We start from the raw sequence: 23,099 nt of genomic DNA, 5'->3' as shown, positions 1-23,099 counted from the left end.
AGAAGAGGGCCGTGAAAATATTTTCAGATCCCTCGCATCCTGGACATAAACTGTTTCAACTCCTACCCTCAAAACGACGCTATAGAGCACTGCACACCAGAACAACTAGACACAAGAACAGTTTTTCTCCGAAGGCCATCACTCTGCTAAACAAATAATTCCATCAACACTGTCAAACTATTTACTAAATCTGCAACATATATTAATAAAAACCATATGAGCGTAAGCTCCATGTTACCACTCCTTTCACTTTGCTTGTAAGAAGATCGCAAAGGTTGATCACATGATCCTGGGACACTGCAACCATCTGTCGTGTCCCACTCCTCCGCTGACGGCCGGGTCAGGGAAATCCGAATCAGGCGTGCCTCTGCAGCTCTGCCCAAAGTCCTAGCAAAGTCCTCAGGGCAGGCAGGAGACCAGAAAGTGACTTCAGCAAGATATGTTTAGACTTTGCCTGACTCAGAGACTGCCAGAAAGCAGGTCCTTTATATAGGCCATGGGGTGTGGCTCCATGACTCAGCACTTATCCAGGCCTGCCCCTCCCTTCCTTCTGTTGCCTCCGTCTATCAAGTCTTCTGACGCGAGGGTCACTCCAGTCTGCAGCTGTTGGCAATTGACCTCCCTCAGGCTCACATGCTGTGGAGGAGGGGGAGGGGTCTAGTTGCTCCGTTTGCCTGGGCATGGAGCCAGAGCTGGGGGCTGGAGATATTTCCTCCTCTTTAGCCTGTCTGGGCATGGAGCCAGAGCTGGGGGCTGGAGATATTTCCTCCTCTTCAGCCTGTCTGGGCATGGAGCCAGGGCTGGGAGCTGGAGATACTTCCTCCTCTTCAGCCTGTCTGGGCATGGAGCCAGAGCTGGGAGCTGGAGATACTTCCTCCTCTTCAGCCTGTCTGGGCATGGAGCCAGAGCTGGGAGCTGGAGATACTTCCTCCTCTTCAGCCTGTCTGGGCATGGAGCCAGAGCTGGGAGCTGGAGATACTTCCTCCTCTTCAGCCTGTCTGGGCATGGAGCCAGAGCTGGGAGCTGGAGATACTTCCTCCTCTTCAGCCTGTCTGGGCATGGAGCCAGAGCTGGGAGCTGGAGATACTTCCTCCTCTTCAGCCTGTCTGGGCATGGAGCCAGAGCTGGGAGCTGGAGATACTTCCTCCTCTTCAGCCTGTCTGGGCATGGAGCCAGAGCTGGGAGCTGGAGATACTTCCTCCTCTTCAGCCTGTCTGGGCATGGAGCCAGAGCTGGGAGCTGGAGATACTTCCTCCTCTTCAGCCTGTCTGGGCATGGAGCCAGAGCTGGGAGCTGGAGATACTTCCTCCTCTTCAGCCTGTCTGGGCATGGAGCCAGAGCTGGGAGCTGGAGATACTTCCTCCTCTTCAGCCTGTCTGGGCATGGAGCCAGAGCTGGGAGCTGGAGATACTTCCTCCTCTTCAGCCTGTCTGGGCATGGAGCCAGAGCTGGGAGCTGGAGATACTTCCTCCTCTTCAGCCTGTCTGGGCATGGAGCCAGAGCTGGGAGCTGGAGATACTTCCTCCTCTTCAGCCTGTCTGGGCATGGAGCCAGAGCTGGGAGCTGGAGATACTTCCTCCTCTTCAGCCTGTCTGGGCATGGAGCCAGAGCTGGGAGCTGGAGATACTTCCTCCTCTTCAGCCTGTCTGGGCATGGAGCCAGAGCTGGGAGCTGGAGATACTTCCTCCTCTTCAGCCTGTCTGGGCATGGAGCCAGAGCTGGGAGCTGGAGATACTTCCTCCTCTTCAGCCTGTCTGGGCATGGAGCCAGAGCTGGGAGCTGGAGATACTTCCTCCTCTTCAGCCTGTCTGGGCATGGAGCCAGAGCTGGGAGCTGGAGATACTTCCTCCTCTTCAGCCTGTCTGGGCATGGAGCCAGAGCTGGGAGCTGGAGATACTTCCTCCTCTTCAGCCTGTCTGGGCATGGAGCCAGAGCTGGGAGCTGGAGATACTTCCTCCTCTTCAGCCTGTCTGGGCATGGAGCCAGAGCTGGGAGCTGGAGATACTTCCTCCTCTTCAGCCTGTCTGGGCATGGAGCCAGAGCTGGGAGCTGGAGATACTTCCTCCTCTTCAGCCTGTCTGGGCATGGAGCCAGAGCTGGGAGCTGGAGATACTTCCTCCTCTTCAGCCTGTCTGGGCATGGAGCCAGAGCTGGGAGCTGGAGATACTTCCTCCTCTTCAGCCTGTCTGGGCATGGAGCCAGAGCTGGGAGCTGGAGATACTTCCTCCTCTTCAGCCTGTCTGGGCATGGAGCCAGAGCTGGGAGCTGGAGATACTTCCTCCTCTTCAGCCTGTCTGGGCATGGAGCCAGAGCTGGGAGCTGGAGATACTTCCTCCTCTTCAGCCTGTCTGGGCATGGAGCCAGAGCTGGGAGCTGGAGATACTTCCTCCTCTTCAGCCTGTCTGGGCATGGAGCCAGAGCTGGGAGCTGGAGATACTTCCTCCTCTTCAGCCTGTCTGGGCATGGAGCCAGAGCTGGGAGCTGGAGATACTTCCTCCTCTTCAGCCTGTCTGGGCATGGAGCCAGAGCTGGGAGCTGGAGATACTTCCTCCTCTTCAGCCTGTCTGGGCATGGAGCCAGAGCTGGGAGCTGGAGATACTTCCTCCTCTTCAGCCTGTCTGGGCATGGAGCCAGAGCTGGGAGCTGGAGATACTTCCTCCTCTTCAGCCTGTCTGGGCATGGAGCCAGAGCTGGGAGCTGGAGATACTTCCTCCTCTTCAGCCTGTCTGGGCATGGAGCCAGAGCTGGGAGCTGGAGATACTTCCTCCTCTTCAGCCTGTCTGGGCATGGAGCCAGAGCTGGGAGCTGGAGATACTTCCTCCTCTTCAGCCTGTCTGGGCATGGAGCCAGAGCTGGGAGCTGGAGATACTTCCTCCTCTTCAGCCTGTCTGGGCATGGAGCCAGAGCTGGGAGCTGGAGATACTTCCTCCTCTTCAGCCTGTCTGGGCATGGAGCCAGAGCTGGGAGCTGGAGATACTTCCTCCTCTTCAGCCTGTCTGGGCATGGAGCCAGAGCTGGGAGCTGGAGATACTTCCTCCTCTTCAGCCTGTCTGGGCATGGAGCCAGAGCTGGGAGCTGGAGATACTTCCTCCTCTTCAGCCTGTCTGGGCATGGAGCCAGAGCTGGGAGCTGGAGATACTTCCTCCTCTTCAGCCTGTCTGGGCATGGAGCCAGAGCTGGGAGCTGGAGATACTTCCTCCTCTTCAGCCTGTCTGGGCATGGAGCCAGAGCTGGGAGCTGGAGATACTTCCTCCTCTTCAGCCTGTCTGGGCATGGAGCCAGAGCTGGGAGCTGGAGATACTTCCTCCTCTTCAGCCTGTCTGGGCATGGAGCCAGAGCTGGGAGCTGGAGATACTTCCTCCTCTTCAGCCTGTCTGGGCATGGAGCCAGAGCTGGGAGCTGGAGATACTTCCTCCTCTTCAGCCTGTCTGGGCATGGAGCCAGAGCTGGGAGCTGGAGATACTTCCTCCTCTTCAGCCTGTCTGGGCATGGAGCCAGAGCTGGGAGCTGGAGATACTTCCTCCTCTTCAGCCTGTCTGGGCATGGAGCCAGAGCTGGGAGCTGGAGATACTTCCTCCTCTTCAGCCTGTCTGGGCATGGAGCCAGAGCTGGGAGCTGGAGATACTTCCTCCTCTTCAGCCTGTCTGGGCATGGAGCCAGAGCTGGGAGCTGGAGATACTTCCTCCTCTTCAGCCTGTCTGGGCATGGAGCCAGAGCTGGGAGCTGGAGATACTTCCTCCTCTTCAGCCTGTCTGGGCATGGAGCCAGAGCTGGGAGCTGGAGATACTTCCTCCTCTTCAGCCTGTCTGGGCATGGAGCCAGAGCTGGGAGCTGGAGATACTTCCTCCTCTTCAGCCTGTCTGGGCATGGAGCCAGAGCTGGGAGCTGGAGATACTTCCTCCTCTTCAGCCTGTCTGGGCATGGAGCCAGAGCTGGGAGCTGGAGATACTTCCTCCTCTTCAGCCTGTCTGGGCATGGAGCCAGAGCTGGGAGCTGGAGATACTTCCTCCTCTTCAGCCTGTCTGGGCATGGAGCCAGAGCTGGGAGCTGGAGATACTTCCTCCTCTTCAGCCTGTCTGGGCATGGAGCCAGAGCTGGGAGCTGGAGATACTTCCTCCTCTTCAGCCTGTCTGGGCATGGAGCCAGAGCTGGGAGCTGGAGATACTTCCTCCTCTTCAGCCTGTCTGGGCATGGAGCCAGAGCTGGGGGCTGGAGATACTTCCTCCTCTTCAGCCTGTCTGGGCATGGAGCCAGGGCTGGGGGCTGGAGATACTTCCTCCTCTTCAGCCTGTCTGGGCATGGAGCCAGGGCTGGGGCCGGGAGGCATACTAGAATGTCTTATTTCCTTAGGTTTCAAAATTTGGAAGAAGTGGACCAAGAAGACTTGAGAGATGTTGTGACTAAATTGTTGGGAGAATTTCTTGGGAGAGGTGTTGATTTCATGAATTGGGATGTGGATCGAGTTTATAGAGTTAATTGCAATATGCACGCACGCATGCAGTTCCCAGAGAGGTTCATGTCAAATTTGTGAGAAGAGAGACGAGAGATGAAATTCTTAGAAAACATAGGAGTGGGGCACTGATTTACAGGGGCAGGAGATAGCCATTCTGAGGCAGATTCCCAGACAGGTACGTGAAAAAGAAAGAAATATTATTTTTGTCAAGCAAATTGTACCAGAAGGAGTGGGCTTCAGATGGCTGATGCCAGAGGGATTGATGATTTTCCGGGAGGGCATTACGAAAAAATCAGTACAATTGTGGAGGCTACGGCCTATGTGGAGGAACACAAAGCCTTCCTGGAATCAGATGACCCAGGAATTGAAGAAGGGAGGTTATAGATCATGGGGCTGAGCGGCTGCCGCTGTTGCGGCCCTGGAGTTGGGTCAGGCTGAACCCAGAGTTCTGAGATCCAAAACTAGGAAGTGATAAAGATATTTGGGATTGTGTTGGTTTTCCTTATTCTCTTTTGTACGATATTCTGATTATTCTTGACTCTTCTTTATTACGTATTTAAAATTTGCAAACTTAGCTACTTCGTGTCACCTGCTTGCCTTATGGCTGTTGTATGTGTTAAAAAATTTGAGTAAAATTCTTATTTTAGATAAGAAAAATGAAAATTTACCATACCTGATATGTATTTGTATAAACCTTTTTTGACTAATAAAAACTTTTTGAATAAAAAAAAAAAAAAAAAAAAAAAAAAAAAAAAAAGAACAATATTAGAGAGCCATTATTAAGCAGTAAAGAATAATAAACAGCATAGCAATCATGGCGTAATCGCAATCTTTATGTTTCAGTTATGCTCTAAACCCCCTCGGGATGCCATTATCTCCCAATAATCTCAGATTGCTTAACGTTGCTTTCCTCTTAATAAAGAGTAAGAACCCAGTCTGCAATTTAAAATAATGCAGAGCGACCAGCCGGATGTTATCACCTTGGCATCTCTTCCAATTTCTCGAAGGAAAATCCAAATTCGCTGGGCTCAACGTTAAGCAAAAGCCATCCACTCTCAGGTGAAAAGAGGATGCAACCCACCTGTATTCTGCCAGACTATGAGGAGGAAAGGCTTCCTAAAGGCTTCCTTTAGCCCTAAATTTGATTAAATTTGATTAAATAAATACCAGGGTAGAAGAAAGGAGTGTATCTGTTGTGGCCCCCCAGCTGCCAGTGGAGCTAGCGGCAGACTCTGGCAATGAGGGAATTTAGGCCAGTTATGGAGTCTGGGAAAGGTTCTGATGGATGCTCTGCATCGGATGCAGAGATAGAGCCAGGGCCATCTGACATTTCCCAGCCACCGGAAAGGCAGCTGCCTTTGGAGGCTGAGATAAGTGAGGAGGAAGAACAGCTGGGGCCTATTCCAGATGCATGTATGTGCAGAGCAGTTAGAAGAGGTGAACAACGGAGGACAAGGAGTCGACTCGCATAGCAAAGCACATGTGGAAACTGAATGGCTCCTCCCTGGGTGGAAAATAAGTAAAAGGAAAGGGGAATGGTTGTCTTAGGAGACAACCATTCGTATTTCTGAAGATTTTGCTCATTGTGTTTCGTGCCACAAAGACTGCTTGCCAGAACTTAATTTGCAGCCCTTCCTCTGGGAGCTCACGGCCTTGAAATTATCCCAAGAAACTGATAAGATCTGTACTGCAGTTAACTCTTTTGAAGGACTAATGCCTGGACTTTTTGGTGAGTGAATGCAATTAATTCATAAGAGGAAAATAAAGAGGGTTTTTTCGTGACAAAGCATCTGTTTCTTGCTTCTGCTAAGGCTGGGTCAGAACGATGTCACTCAAATAAAACAAAAAGAAGAATGAGTTCTAAAGCGGAGGTCGCCATTTTGGACTGTTCCAAAATTTGAATCGCTTTTTAGGTATTGAACAGATAGCAAGTCTTCAGGTAGTCCTCAACTTACGACCACAATTGAGCCCAAACTATCCGTTGTTAAGCAAGACAGTTGTTAAGTGAGTTTTGCCCCACTTTACGACCTTTCTTGCCACAGTTGTTAAGTGAATCACTGCAGTTATTAAGTTAGTCGCACCGCTGGCTTCTCCTTTCACTTTGCTTGTAAGAAGATCGCAAAGATTGATCACATGATCCTGGGACACTGCAACCATCATCAATACACGCCAGTTGCCAAGTGTCTGAATTTTGATCACGTGACACGGGGATGCTGCAACCGTCGTAAGTGTGAAAATGGACATACATCACTTTTTTTCAGTGCCATTGTAACATTCAACGATCACTAAATGAACTGTTGTATTTCCTATAGTGAGCTCTATGGCTCAGAGCCTGGATATCTTTGTGTTTCCCCAAATGGATTCTGCTGTGTAATCCATCATCATTGTTTTTTACCGACCCCATAATCCCTTGCGGGGTGGAGTCTGGGCAACTGAATGGACTCAGCAGAGTGTTTTAATGGCCGGATGCCCTTCCTGTTGCCAATGCAGAGTTTTATTCAGCAGATATATTCTTAGTGTGCCCAGAGAGAGAAATATCTGCCTCTACCTAGGACTGAACTCACTGCCTCCTGATTGTGAGGTGAGAGTTCCACCTCTAGGCCACCGCACCACTCCTGCCTGTGTAATCCAGGGGCACAGAAATATCTGCTGAGGTTCTCACGTATGAAGGAACATGACAGATAGAGACAGAAAGTTGGGCAGTGGACATTGGAGACTATACTCCATATCAAATCCAGGACAAGAACTAAATGCAATTTAAGCTACATTAATTCAACAGCCCTTGAATTTATTTTATTCTCACTATCCAAAGCGACTCTGGGTGGCTTACAATTTCTGCCAAGAGATTGTGTACCTCTCCCAGCCTTAGAATGATACCCATTCCACTTACAATAGGACAGCTACTGTACTGGGAGTGCTTGATTTACAACCAAAACTGATCCCAAAATTTCCATTCCTAAGCAAGACAGCGGTCAAGTGAGTTTTGCCTGATGTTATGACTTTTCTTGCCCCAGTTGTTAAGTGAGTCACCGAAGTTGTTAAGTTAGTAACACGGTTGTTAAGCAAATCTGGCCTCCCCATTGACTTTGTTTGTCAGAAGGTCACAAAAGGGGATCACATCAGTGGTCAAATCCAATTTTTTTTTACTACCGGTTCTGTGGGCGTGGCTTGGTGGGCGTGGTGTGGCTTGGTGGGCGTGTCAGGGGAAAGATACTACAAAATCTCCATTCCAACCCCACTCCAGGGGAAGGATATTGCAAAATCTCCATTCTCACCCCACTCTGGGGCCAGCCAGAGGTGGCATTTGCCGGTTCTCCAAACTACTCAAAATTTCTGCTACCGGTTCTACCAGAACCTGCTGGATTTTACCCCTGGATCACATGACTTCGTGACATTTCAACTGTCATAAGTACCTGCCAGTTGCCAAGCATCCAAATTCGGATCATGTGACCACGAGGATACTGAATCGGTCATGTGGAAAACGTTCATAAATCATTTTTTCAGAGCCATGGAAACTAAAACAGTCACTAAATGGTTGAAAGTTAAGGACTATCTGTACACCTTTAAAAATTGGTGGCTCAAAAACTTTCCCTCACACTTTTTTTTTTTCCTTTTCAGTGTCCTGCTTTTTAAGTTGTTGGCATAGAGAACTGTTTTTATTTTGGTCACTCTTTTCACAGAAGAATGGTGAAGCTATCTCTTAAATCAAACTCACAAAAAACTACTGTTGTTGTCATTATAAATATCCCCTACACATCAATGCAATCTAAAAATGAAAGCAATGACAGAAAAAATGTTACTATTATTATTACAGTATATGTATTAAATAGTTATCATTTGCCTATTTTGCAACTTGCTTTGAAGTGAAAAACCTCTTTCTCCAATCCAGTAAATATGATTTTCGTTGGCCTCCCATCCAAATACCGTTTTTTTTTTTATTTTGAACAAAATACACCAATGCTTAGCTTTGTCAAAACTGCAGCCTCAAATGTTTTCAAACACCTTCCCCCCCAAAAACAATATTGTATAAGATACAGATATTTCCAGAAACCCGATTTAACTTTGCTACTTTCCGGTGTCAGCAATAAGTTGTTGGCTAATTTTATTAATAAAAAAAAACCCTATTGTCTACCAAACTGGCAGGAAAGTTGCTGAAATGGAAAAAACGAGCTGCTCGAAATGGATTGAGAAAAATATATTACTCTGAACAAAGCCAGCAGGAAAATTAGGCTCCTTTATCAGACTTTGAAAGTGCTATGAATTTTAAGCGTAACTTTTTTAAAGAGGCGGATATAAAAAACACACACACGCGCACACGCAACCAAGATCATCACACTTCAATGTCAACTTCAGTGTATTTTTCAATAGCTCCCAATAAAAGCACTTGAACTGTAATAAAAAGAGCATGCCTTAAAGGAAGGCAGAAATATATTCGGATTTGAACCTTTCGGCTTTAAAGTTTGAATGCCCAAACATTTCTGTGTCCAACTTCAAAGCCTCCACCGAAAAGGCTCGTTTTTATTTTTCCTCAGAACAAACAACTAAGCTTTAAAAAGGAAATGTTATGTCCCTGTGACTTATTCTAATACAGCTTTCAACACACTAGGATTCATTTACGGATTCACATAGCTAGAGAGACTAACTCCAAATAAGTATATTTTTGTAACTGAGATGTGGGGAGATTAATGAGTGAGGGCTATGAGGCATATGTTTTCTCTTAGCCCTCATTTCTAAGTTTTAGATAAAATGGATTTTAAAGGTGGTAATCTGAGTGATGTTTGGAGGTTTACACTTTCTGGCAATGCAGAGGCTACACTTAGAACACAGAACAATAGTTGGAAGGGACCTCAGAAGTCATCTAGTCCAACCCACGGCTAGAGAAAGAGACCCTATATCATTTCAGACAAATGGTTGTCCAGTCTCTTGTTGAAAATCTTTGGAGCACCCACAACTTCTGAAGGCAAACTATTCCATTGGTTAACTGCCCTCATGGTTAGGAAATTTCTCCTTGCTTCTCTCTTTGGTTAGTTTCCAACCAAGCCTTTTGGTGCTTTGGAAAATAGTTTGACACTCTTCCCCGCCCCCCAGTCTTTGTAGGAGCTCCTCAAATATTGCTTAGAATTATAAACTGTGCTTAAAACTGTAAACCACAATCTACCAGGTTTTTCAGATTCGGTACCACAATAGATTCACTGAAGACAGAGGGTTGTTTTGAACATCACTTTCCCTAATTCATCCTGATAAGACTCTTACTATGACCACCAGACAATGTTTATTTGTTTATTCCCTGTTTGTGTGTTTCTTCCCATCATCTTTACAAATGCAAGAATCCATAGGATTGTGAAAACACACTTGGAAACATGAAGTCATGTTCTTGCCAGATCTTGATTTACACCAAAAATGAACAAACTTTATGAGGCCAGAGACCATGTTTGTTTTTATTATTGCATTATTTGTTTGGTTTCTAGGGAATCTGCAGGTTGTGCCTGTTTCTTCCCCAGTTTGGGGGAAATGAAGAAATTTTTTTAAAAAAATAGCTGTGAACGCTTATTTTCTACAAAAATAGAAAAAGAGAAAAAGAATTTTGGCCATCCAATCTCAGAGGTACAATCTAACAGAGAGACTACCGGCGTCTCTGCAGGGAAGAGCAAGAGACTTGTGTGTGTCATGAAGTTACCACACAAATAAAACAAGTTACATATCAAATCAAATAAGTATCAAATAAGTAATTCCTGCCATTTTCATGATTTTTACCTCATTGTGGCTTCTATTGGTGCCTATCGGTGAATATAACTCTGCAATGTGCAGAGCACAAAACTAAAAAAAAAAAAGAGAAGCATTTAGCAAATTCAGATTTTGTCCATTATACCCACAGACTGCATAATGGAGATTTTTATGACTGAGATTTTACTAAAAATAAAACAAATACATAAAACCAACAGCCATCAAACAGAAGAACAAGAAAGCGAAAGCCAAGTAACAGCACTGAATCCACCAGCTTGTTCAAATTCTTAAGTTTTCAATTCATACACTCAATTTCAAAAAAATCAGTCTTCTGAATCAAAAAGCTGAATCAAATGCCTGTGAAAAGGCCTGGTGATTTGGAAGACAGAAATGATTGCAATTCTATTTTCGGAATCAGTTCCAATCACTGAATCACACCAACTATCTAAGTCAAACCAGCCTGTTCAAATAAGATTGAGGCTGATCCACTAATAAGTCGGAAAGCTAGAAATAGGTTTATATGAGATGCCAAGCAACAGCAACGAAATCTTTGCCACTACAATATGAAAGACATATAAATTAATAAATCTTTATTCTATTCCCTATTCTCCGCTATTATATTCTCTCTCACTCCCATTATTTGATTTTTTTGATCCCACCTTTATTATTTTATATGTAATCAAAGGCATATCTACTACACCTTCTTCTCCTATTTTCACCACAACAGCCCTGTGAGATGAGAGAGAGAGAGAGAGAGAGAGAGTGACGGCTAAAAGTCAGACACTAAAACTAGACTGAAAAGCCAGAACCAAGTGTGAAAATTTGTGAGAATCAGCACAGACACAATGATCTAGAACAGGGATCGCCAACCTTGGCAACTTGAAGTCTTGTGGACTTCAACTCCCAGAATTCCTCAGCCAGCAAAGCTGGCTGAGGAATTCTGGGAGTTGGAGTCCGCAAGTCTTCAAGTTGCCAAGGTTGGAGACCTCTGATCTAGAAAGAGTGCAGAGAAGAGCAACAAAGATGATTAGGGGACTGGAGGCTAAAACATATGAAGAACGGTTGCAGGAACTCGGTATGTCTAGTTTAATAAAAAGAAGGACTAGGGGAGACATGATAGCAGTTTTCCAATATCTCAGGGGATGCCACAAAGAAGAGGGAGACAACCTATTCTCCAAAGCACCTGAGGGTAGAACAAGAAGCAATGGGTGGAAACTAATCAAGGAGAGATTCAACCTAGAAATAAAGAGAAATATTCTGACATTTGAGAAACATCAACCAATGGAACAGCCTTTGGAAACTGCCTTTAGAAGCTTTGGGTGCTTCATCATTGGAAGCTTTCAAGAAGAGTCTGGACAGCCATCTGTCAGAAATGGTATAGGACAGTGATGGCTAGCCTTTTCCAGACCAAGTACCCAAAACGCGCGTGCCCAAACCCCCAAAATGTAATGTGCGTGTAGCCTCCACACATGCGCCCTGCCCTCCCGTGCATGCGCCCCACCCCCACACGAGTGTGCACCTCCACTTGCCTCACGGCCCCACGCACGCATGTGCAGCCCATCCATACCCGCTCCGCCCCCTGCGCATGTGCGCCAGAGACCCGAAGACCAGCTGGCTGGCAGCAGGCAGGCACGCATGCGCAGCAGAGCTGAACTGGGGTGACGGCTCGCATGCCATCAAAGAGGGCACTATGTGCCACCTCTGGCATACGTGCCATAGGTTCGCCATCACCGGTATAGGGTCTCCTGCTTGAGTAGGGGGTTGGACTAGAGGACTTATAAGGTCCTTTCCAACTCTGTTATTCTGTATTTTGTACCTGCGAATAGTATTTATTTATTTATTTATTTATTATTTATTAAATTTGTATACCGCCCTTCTCCCGAAGGACTCAGGGCGGTTCACAGCCAGTAAAATCAAAATACATATGATACAGATTAAAAAACAATATAAAAAACTAATTCAATATATGGCCTAAAATTTTTTAAATACAATTAAAAAAACCCCATTTAAAAACCCCAATTTAAAAATCCCAATTTAAAACTACGTTTAAGCTAGTCCTGCACGTCAAAACAACAACGTCTTCAGCTCGCGGCGAAAGGTCCGGAGGTCGGGGAGTTGACGAAGCCCCGGAGTATAAAAAAATGGAGGCATGGCATTGGAAGAGCTAAATTTCTCCCATAAAGAGCTCTTTGAAACCTCCCAACTCCTTTTCATCCAGCTCAGGAGGAGAAAGGCAGTCTTTTTTCTCCCGGTTTGGTCTGTGTATGTGAATAAAAGTGTGCATGTTTATAGAGCATACTTTATCAGGGTGGTGAAAAATAGAAGAGAATACGTGTAGCTCAGGGTTGCACCGTGGGGTCCTTGGTGCTCTCTCAGCTTGGTTGTTTTCTTGAAGACATTTCATTACCAAACTAGGTAACATCATCAGTTCATTGATGATGTTACCTAGTTTGACAATGAAACATTTGCAAGAAAACAACCAAGCTTGAAGAAGAGCACCAAGGACCTCACAGTTGCTAAAAATGACTTGTGGCTTGTTTAGTGGGACCTTTGTTCTGACACTAAAATAGTAGCGGTAGTATACAGCGGACTGCAAGGCAAACAAACAAATCAGTCCTAGAGGAGAAGGCCAGATCCTGAAGATGAAACTGAAATACTGTGGCCACCTAATGAGAAAGAAGGACTCACTGGAGAAGAGCCGAATGCTGGGAAAGATTGAAGGCAAAAGAAGAACGGGACGACAGAGAACGAGGTGGCTGGATGGAGTCCCTGAAGCAGTCGGCGTGAACTTAAATGGACTCCAGAGGGTGGTAGAGGACAGGAAGGCCCGGAGGAAGGTTGTCCATGGGGTCACGATGGGTCAGACATGACTTCGCAACTAACAACAACAACAAGTACGCAGTAGCTAAATTTTGTGTTGCTCTGATGAAAGCAAGATATAAAGAAAGGTATATTTAAGTTTGTTTTAAATATTACTTTTGGTTTGATGCATCTTACCTAATAAATTGTAGGGAACATAGCTTTTATTTTACACCGGTTAATGTTTTAGATTGATCATCTGTGTAACAACTGTATTAATATATATTATTAATAGAGGAGTGAATGTTGGGGTGTGTTGGGCTCAGAAGAATAAATGAAGCTTAATTAAGAGCTATATATTAAAATAGTCTATCACCATCATCATCATCATGAAAACTTCCAAAACACCCAAAAAAGTAGCACAAAGCAAATTAAGTGTTTATAAGGAATTCTTGTACGTGTGTGAACTATATAAAAATAGCGAGACAGACTTAGTGTTAATCATGTCAGAAAATCAATTTTAAACGAATGGGTGGGAGTGTAAATGAAAGAGAGAGAAAAGTTTTGATTTTCACTCCTGTAACTTCTGGTAGACTAAAATATCCATTTAAGAACTCCGAGCATCTGTTCACTGGCAGCTGTATGTAACAATACCCACACAGAGACAATTTATATCTCTCACTTGTATTAAAAAGTAAACAGGATCCTTTAAATAATTCACCAGCGAATTTAAATGAACACAAAATGCTGTGGTGGCTCAGGTTTACCCAGCAGTATTTTCTAACCCAATGACCCAAAGGTTCTTTTTCAAAAGGCAACTGGACTTAATTCTTCCTTGAAGATGTTTTGGTTCTCATCCAAGATGCTTCTTCAGTTCTCAATCTCTCTCTCTCTCTCTCTCCCTCCCCCTCCATCCTGCTCCCTCTCCCTGTGTATATAATATGATATGATATGATATGATATATCATATCATATCAGAATTGGAAGGGACCTTGGAGGTCTTCTAGTCCAACCCCCTGCCCAGGCAGGAAATCCTACACCATTTTCAGACAAATGGTTATTCAGCATCTTAAAACTTCCAGTGTTGGAGCATTTACATCTTCTAGAGGCAAGTTGTTCCACTGATTAACTGTTCTGTCAGGAAATGTCTCCTTAGTTCCTTTTGTATGTATACCTTTTGTATATATGCACGAAATGAAAAAGGAAAGAAGGCGAGAGAGAAAGAAAGAAGAAAGAAAGAAGAAAGAGAAAGAGAAAGGGAGGAGGTGTGTATATACACACACACACACACAGAAGGAATAGATATATGAAAATGATAAGTAGAATAGAATCTGAAAAATAACTAAGAACAAATATAACAAACTAAAACATAATAAAAATAAAAATAGTATTTTACGAAGTTCCAAACTTCATTAATGGTGTGGTGTATTATACAGATGGTAACACAAAAGTGGCAAACTTGGGAAGATATTTTTGAGTCCTTGTCTGAAAGAAGTAACATTAAGTCGAAATCACAGTGCCTACCCAGGAATTTCTTCAAGATCAGATAAATGACGGTCTTATATAGGGAGCAGCCTTATTAGCATGAGGCTTAGAACTTCTACTGAACCATCACCATGTGGCTATAACTGAAGATTCATAGGTGTACCCTTAAAATGTCCAGGAATAGAAATAAAGTCCCAGCATGTAGTGAAATATTGACAGATATGCAAACACATCATATTAATAATATTTATTTATTTAGTTTTATTTAGATTACATCAAATTTCATTTGGGAAGGAAGGAAGGAAGGAAGGAAGGAAGGAAGGAAGGAAGGAAGGAAGGAAGGAAGGAAGGAAGGAAGGAAGGAAGGAAGGTAGGCTTGGGCGCCTGAAGGGGATATTCACTGCTGGAGATTGTTGACCCCATGCAGTTTGTCTCCCGGGTTCAGTTTTTTTGCATAGTTTTACGTTTTTAATTTGCATAGTTTTAACATTTTACTTGTTTTTCTTTTTATATTGTTAATGATCTGTAAGCTGCTTAGAGTTGCCTCATAGGGGAGATGGGCACCATATCAATCAATCAATCAATCAATGGGAGGGAGGGAGGGAGGGAGGAAGGGAGGAAGGAAGGAAAAAATAGACTTTCCTCATTCCCTACCTCCCAATATCCAAGAAGGCATGATATATTTGCATGCAATTCTACAAATTGGGAATGAACAACACGAAATACCAAACTACCTGAAACATGCTTGTATGGTGCTTCCTGAATTCATAATAAATAAACATACATTTTTAAAAAAAGAAGAATATAAAATAAAATACCTGAGATATCAGGAAAGATTTGCATCTTAGCTTATAAAGTCACACACACACACTGATGGCAGGGGCTTTGGAAAGATAACAACTTCTGTAGTAAGCAATAATTAATGAAACACATGTGGCAAGGTTAAATATTAATCATTTTAAGTATAAATCATGGCCTGAACACTGTTTCTATACTTTCACTGAACCCAAAAACAGTATTATGAACTTAATTTTTAAACGTGAATTAGAAAACTCATAATTCTCAGTTTTATGATCTTAGAACTCAGAAGACAAGAGGGATGCGACACAATTTAGTCCCTCAGAATTTCTGAAGACAAAGAGATTATCTGATTTGTGTTGTTATCATACTCTCAGCAAACCTAAAAGGACCCTTTTATTTAAAGTTAAATTATTTAGTGGGGGGTGATGTAAGATTTCCCTTTGGGTAGATGTCAAACTTAAAAGTATTTTTATAAGGATACACAGCAATACCTCTGTGTGTTTGCATGTGTGTGCGCGCCGCGCGTGTCTGTGTGTGTGTGTGTGTGTTTGTGTGTGTGTGTGTGTAGCGTACAAGAAAAAGAAGGAATTGTGTAAACAGCAGTGCCATCTGCTGTATTTCTGTGAAACTACAGGACTAAAAATGCAGAGGAATCAATGTTAATTCTAAACGTAACTTTGAATAGCTAATTGGATGAATGGGATTATAACTTTAAAAAATAGCACCTACTTCTCAGAAAACATTAAAATAAAACGGCAACCCTGTATTAGAATCACCACTCAAAAGAGTTATTGTCAATGAGCCAGTGTGGCGTGCTGTACCGAAGGCAGGAAGACCCAAATGTTGAACTATCTTCATCTACACAAATTTCTTGTGTGACTTTGAATCAGTCACTTGCTCTTTGCCCAACCTATTTCAGATTAGAAACTGTTGAGAATATTCGTAGCTCAGGTTGTAAGTTTTGGCAGGAGGTCTGTTCTCCAAGCTTGCTGTTTAGCTCTCAGATGTTTCATTAGCAAACTAGCTAACATCTTCAGCGGGGTTTGGGGATGAGGTGTCTTGACCCAAAAACTCAAGACACTTCATCCCAAAACCCCGCTGAAGATGTTACATAGTTTGGTAACGAAATATCCGGGAGCTAAACAGCAAGCAACAGGGGGACAGAACCTTGCCAAAATCTATCTCAGATTGTTGTGGGGAAACACAAAGGATGAAGGGTAATGTATTATTCCTAAATGAAATTCTAAATGAAAGTGAACACAGAAATCTACTGAGATCTTATGCCCTTCTCTTGAAACTCATAGAGTGGATGGGAAGAAGTCTCTCACAATACTTGACAACACAGTATCAACAGTAGAAACCTTCAAATTTCTGGGTTCTATCATATCGCAAGATCTCAAATGGACAGCTAACATCAAAAACATCATTAAAAAAGGACAACAAAGAATGTTCTTTCTGCGCCAACTCAGTAAGCTCAAACTGCCCAAGGAGCTGCTGATCCAATTCTACAGAGGAATTATTGAGTCTGTCATTTGCACCTCTATAACTGTCTGGTTCGGTTCTGCAACCCAACAAGAAAAACACAGACTTCAGAGGATAATTAGAACTGCAGAAAAAATAATTGCTACCAACCTGCCTTCCATTGAGGACCTGTATACTGCACGAATCAAGAAGAGGGCTGTGAAAATATTTGCAGATCCCTCGCATCCTGGACATAAACTGTTTCAACTCCTACCCTCAAAACGACGCTATAGAGCACTGCACACCAGAACAACTAGACACAAGAACAGTTTTTCCCCGAAGGCCATCACTCTGCTAAACAAATAATTCCCTCAACACTGTCAGACTATTTACTGAATCTGCACTACTATTAATCGTTTCATAGTTCCTTCCCATCACCAATCTCTTTCCACTTATGACTGTATGACTATAACTTGTTGCTGGCAATCCTTATGATTTATATTGATATATTGATCATCAATTGTGTTGTAAATGTTGTACCTTGATGAACGTATCTTTTCTTTTATGTACACTGAGAGCATCTGCACCAAGACAAATTCCTTGTGTGTCCAATCACACTTGGCCAATAAAATTCTATTCTATTCTATTCTATTCTAGACAATTTTAAGCCGTTTTCAATATTTCTGCAATTAATTGGAGTACTGATAACTTCTGGAATCAAGCTACGAAGATCCAGAGAAAAGTTTGTGTCTCCCCCCCCACCTATTTAAAGGGTATAGCTTCCACCTTAACCACTGACTCAGTCTTAACTCCTCTGGTTTTTGTAGTGCCCTTTGAATATAGGTAGTCCTCACTTAATAACGGACTCATTTTGGAACCATTTGCAATTAAAAGAGTGATCAAAAAGTAACTTTGCCACCATTCCTCACATTTATGTCCTTCACAGGTCTGTAAAGCAAAGAAAACTGAATAAAAGCATAAGCACAGTGGTAGTTTCACTGAATGACCACTTCATTTAGTGACAGAGCGACCGATCCCAACTGAAATTGCTAAACGAGGACTACCTGTAACTATTTACCAAATGCCACAATTTACTGGGTTCACACAGCAGATAATGCCATCAACCATGGTTTATAAACTATAATTGGTTGTCTTCGCACAACATGCTAAATAATGTATCACGAGTAAAGACAGTCTAGAAAAACAGGTGTCAAATTCAATTGCATCACGTGACGTATTATGATGTATTATGATGGTTTTTGCCTTTGCGGAGTTGGGGTAGGCATGTCCTGTGCGTGACACATCCGGCCCGGGGGCCTCCAGTTTGACATGCCTGGTGTAGAACCAATATGGTGAAACAAAACGTAAGAAAATAGATTTTAGCTTAGTGTAATATGCCGGGGTGGGAATGGCAGAGATAATGATCTAAAACAGTTCAATGAAAGCTCAGCATGTCCAAGGCAAGAACTGCTGACTGCTAGAGCAGGGGTGTCCAACTCAAGGCTCACAAGGCGGATCTTGCCCACGGGGTGCTTAGATCTGGCCCACGGAGCCGCCCTGAAAAAAAGGATCGGCCCACGGTGCCTCTGCCAGTGAAAAGAGAGCTCAGGAGGTCTTTGCAGGAAGCTGTCGCAGCCAAAAACGGAGCTCGGGAGCCTGTTTTTCCTGGCAGAGTGCTCAGGCTGCCACAGGCGCCTGTTGTGTCTCGCCCAATCTCACCACAGCCGGGGCCTGCTTATCTGCTTCCGACCACTGAAGAATGTCCTAGTATGCCTCCCGGCCCCAGCCCTGGCTCCATGCCCAGACAGGCTGAGGAGGAGGGGGCACCTCCCAGCCCCAGCCCTGGCTCCATGCCCAGACAGGCTGAGGAGGAGGGAGCACCTCCCGGCCCCAGCCCTGGCTCCATGCCCAGGCAAACGGAGCAACTAGACCCCTCCCCCTCCCCCACAGCATGTGAGCCTGAGGGAGGTTTATTACCAACAGCTGCCGACTGGAGTGACCCTCGCTTCAGAAGAATTGATAGGCGGCGGCGTCAGAAGGAAGGAAGGGGCAGGCCTGGATACGTGCTGAGTCATGGAGCCACACCCCATGGCCTATATAAAGGATCTGCTTTCTGGCAGTCTCTGAGTCAGGCAAAGTCGAACATATCTTGCTGAAGTCACTTTCTGGTCTCCTGCCTGCCTTGAGGACTTTGCTAGGACTTTGGCAGAGCTGCAGAGGCATGCCTGATTCGGATTTCCCTGACCCGGCCGTTAGCGGAGGAGTGGGACACGACAGCGCCAACACAAGTGATGTCAAGCTGTGTTGTGACTCGTCCTCCCTCCTCTGCTCAGCCGGGCCCCTCCCATCTCCAACCGGGCCTTTTATCAGACTCCGAGTCTGATAATGAAGATGAATGGCCTGTCATGACTCCAGCCCCCCGGCCCTGGCCCCATGCCCGGAGAGGATTCAAGGAGTGAAAGGAGAAGCCCAATAAACCACACTCATACAGCGTATGTTTCTTTGGCTCAGCCTTCAGAGCAGGAAGTCAGCCAGGTGGTGAAATTACCCAGGCCTATTCCCTCTGACCCCTCCCTTTCCCAGACGCTGACAGCAGATCCAGCTGAAGAAAATTCAGATTAGGTGGACCCTCGCTTCCGGAGATCTGAGAGGCGACGCCAGCAGAAGGAAGGGTGGGGCAGGCCTGGATAAATGCTGAGTCATGGAGCCACACCCACAGCCTATATAAAGGACCTGCTTTTGGCATTCCAACCTTGAGTCAAGCAAAGTCTTATCTAGTTTGCTGATATCAGACCTATCACTGAAGTCACAACTTGGACTCCTGCCTGCCCTGATAAACCTCGAAGGAACTTGGCAAGCTGCAGAGGCTTCGTTGCCAAGTTTGTTACGGACTTCCTTGACTCGTTCGTCGGAGTGGGAGTGGGACACGACAAGCTGGCCACGCCCACTCTGGCCACCCAAGGTCAAACACAACCCTGATGTGGCCCTCAATGAAATCGAGTTTGACACCCCTGGCCTAGAGGAGAAAAAAAATGTAAATACAGAAAAAGAGAACGGAATGGAGTTTATTAGAAGGGTCAAATGGCTGGCTGGTTTAAAGAACTGAAGCATTCCACAAAGCGGCAATCCGTTGCAAATGCTACCTAATCCGAAGATGTGGAAGTTACCTGCCATCATGGCTACAAGACTGGCTTTGTAGACATTTGTAAGCGATCCCAGATCTCCTGTCCCCAAGATAGTTTTCATGTGAATGTCGCCGCAGGCCTTGCGGAATTGACGGATTTCTTCATAAAGGTCTGGGAAGAATAATAAATAAATAAAAGCAACCTTGTTAGTATCTTTTAACTGAAGAGAATACATGTAGGTTTGGGGTTGAACAATGGTGCCCTCTAGGTTGTTTGCTTGCAGATGTTTTGGTATATGATTATGGCGCGTGTGCCACAGGTGGCACGTGGAGCCATATCTGTGGGCATGCGAGCGTTGCCCTAGCTCAGCTCCAGCGCACATGCGCATGCCAGCCAGCTGATTTTCGAGCCTTCCGGGCCCACTGGAAGTTGGGAAACGGGCCACTTCCGGCGTCCAGAGGACTTCCGGGGGAGGTGGGGAAGGCCATTTTTGCACTCCCCAGGCTCTTAGAAAGCCTCTGAAGAGCGAAAAATGGGTCTTCCTGGCCTACTGTGCCATCATGTGCCAAAAGTGGGGAGAGTGTGTGAGGAGGGTCGCACGCACATGCATGGGAGGGTGGGGCGTGGGGGGCATTGAATTATGGGTGTGGGCAAGCACAAGCATGACCCGCCTCCGTGCTCCCCCTGCTTTTGGCACGCGACGGCAAAAAGGTTAGCCATCACTGGACTAGGTAATGTCAATAATGTTACCTAATGAAACATCTGAAAGCAAATAGATAGCACCAAGAACACCCTAGCATCTTTTACTTTATCATCATTTTTCCAGTTTGGATTTAAACAGCAAAAAAACAACAACAATCACAGATTAAACTCAAAACTGACCTCATCAAGTCCATAACTGGGCTTTTTTCCTGCCAATTGCTGATCAAAATAAAGAGGAAACAAATTGAGATTCTTGCAAAAAAGAACTGGACTGCCATCATCTTTCAATTTATTTTTTAAAAATGTTTAAGGGGTCCATTTGCAAATAAAGATGATGTTGAATGCTGGCTCTATGTATCATGCCAATGTCCTTGATGATATGACTATTACTATCATAAGCACCATAAGCATCAGACACGGTCATCATCATCAAAAGACACAATTTAAACCTCTAAATCAAAGTCACGGTGTCATGTTATCATCACGTGACGTATCGTGATTTTCCCCCCTTCGCTAAAACGGGGGTGGGCATCGCCAGCGCACGGTGCATCTGGCCCATGGGCCGCGAGTTTGACACCCCTGCTCGAAATAGAAATGATCCTTGCTCATGTGTATTGCAGTATTGCAAAGCCCGAACAGAGAATCACATACCAAAATCTCCGATTTTTTCCTCCTTTAACTATCTCTCATTGCCCAACCCACCGTAACCAATCAGGTTCCAGCAAGATGTTTTTATAATGGCCAGTCCAAGCACTGTTTGATATGTGGCTCCTTCCTTCTTCCAGCTGGATGACCTTGAGGCAGCTTCGCGAGGAGGTACAGCGCTTACTTTCATTTCCCCCCAAGCCTTCTCCCCTTCATTCCCCCTCCCCACAGTTCACGGCAGTCTGACACCGCATAGCAGCAAAGCACAAGCAAGTATAAGGTAGCAGCTGACAGTGGGAAACCTGTTGAAGCGATCTCTCTCTGAAGGCCCAACGGTATTCATAGGGAGCCCAACTAACAAAAGGCAACAAAATCCTTTTTCTAATGTTTTATTACACATCGATCATTTGAGTGAAAGCCTCATTATCCTGGAAGTCTAACAGGTATACAAGACACTGAATATCATTTCCATTTTTCAAGGACAGTATATCTTTGAATACACTGTGTGGGCTTTGACTGAACCTTGGCAACAGGGATCATAGGACTTCCCTGATCTTCAAGTATCTTAGGATCCAAGACCAGATTCCAAGACTTATACAACTCTTATCCTTTCCTATTGCTTATGGCAGTGATGGCTAATCTTTTTGCCATCACGTGCCAGGAGCGGAAGGCGGGGTGGGTGGGTTACATGCGTGTGTGTGCCCACATCCGTTAATTCTATGTGCCCTGCCCCCGCGCATGCGACCCCGTTGCTCCCCCCGCTCCTGGCATGCGATGGCCTGGTAGGCCCATTTTTCTCTCTCACTAGGCTCCAGAGCCTTTCTAGGAGTCTGTGGAGGGTGAAAATGGCCTTCCCCACCCTCTGGAGGCCCTCCAGAAGCCGGAAACGGCCCATTTGCCAACTTCCGGTGGGACCGGAAGGCCCGTTTTTGCTGTGCCCAGGCTCCAGAGCCTTCCAGGACCGGAAGTTGGCAAACAGGCTGTTTTTGGCCTCTGGAGGGCCTTCAGAGAGCAGAGAAGGCTGTTTTCACCCTCCCCAGACTCTTAGAGAGGCTCTGGAGCCTGGTGAGAGAGAAAAACGGGCCTTCTCCACCCCCATCCCCCGAGGCCCTCCAAAGGCAGGAAACAGCCTGTTTCCCTACTACTGGTGGGCCCAGAAGGCCCAAAAATCAGCTGGCGGGCGGGCGCACGCATGCGTGCCAGAACTGAGTTCGTGTGTCCACCAATATGGCTACGCATGCCACAGATGGCACGTGTGCCATCATCACGGGCTTATGGCATACTCTTAGAGAAAAAAAAACACACAAGAATTTTTGTAACTCCAGTGCAAGGACTCCATTCCTAAATGAAAAAGATGGATACGGTGCTCACAATAACTTGCTTTTATATTCCAATCCATTAGAGAACACTTACAATAATTGTTAAAGCCCAGGCTAAGACAAATTATAGTTCAAGTGTTATGAAGATGCACTACAATAGGTAACAGCAGATTTAACTTAAAGATGAGCATAATTGGACATACGTTAGAGTACTTAACATTTTCAGTTTTAGAGTTGCATTCAATGCTGAAAGACTGTTCAGTGAGCCCAACGGTTTTCCATCAAACATGACCCTCAACTTTGCCACAGGCTTTTTATAAAGCTTTTATTTTTATTTGTTTTTTTTTTAAAGAAAATGGAGAGGGTGTGTGTTTGCCTGAAGGAGGGAGAGGAACATTCAAGGCCATTCCTTTCACAATGCACCTGATCGTTTCTCTAATTCGCAACCCATCACAAATCAATTTTTTAGTGGACTCTCTGAACTACAAATACCCAGATGCGGATAACTTGGAAGCAAAGAAAATGCACCACCAGCTGTTTTCAGAATCTTTCTTCTCTACAGCTAGTCCTCGACTCACATTTAGT

The 23,099-nt window shown here is 45.3% G+C and overlaps 1 protein-coding gene across 1 annotated transcript in view; it reads right to left on the bottom strand.

Moving 5' to 3' along the window:
- The window catches only part of DERA (deoxyribose-phosphate aldolase), a 65,859-nt gene that overhangs the window by 12,762 nt on the left and 29,998 nt on the right, over positions 1–23,099 (bottom strand). The window contains 1 exon segment of the mRNA XM_058191272.1: positions 19,891–20,019. Coding sequence (XP_058047255.1) covers positions 19,891–20,019 — 129 coding nt within the window.

Source organism: Ahaetulla prasina, chromosome 7, assembly GCF_028640845.1.
Source record: "Ahaetulla prasina isolate Xishuangbanna chromosome 7, ASM2864084v1, whole genome shotgun sequence".
Lineage (NCBI taxonomy): Eukaryota > Metazoa > Chordata > Lepidosauria > Squamata > Colubridae > Ahaetulla > Ahaetulla prasina.
The sequence above is the reverse complement of the archived record's forward strand: the minus strand, read 5'-3'. Positions and strand labels throughout refer to the sequence as shown.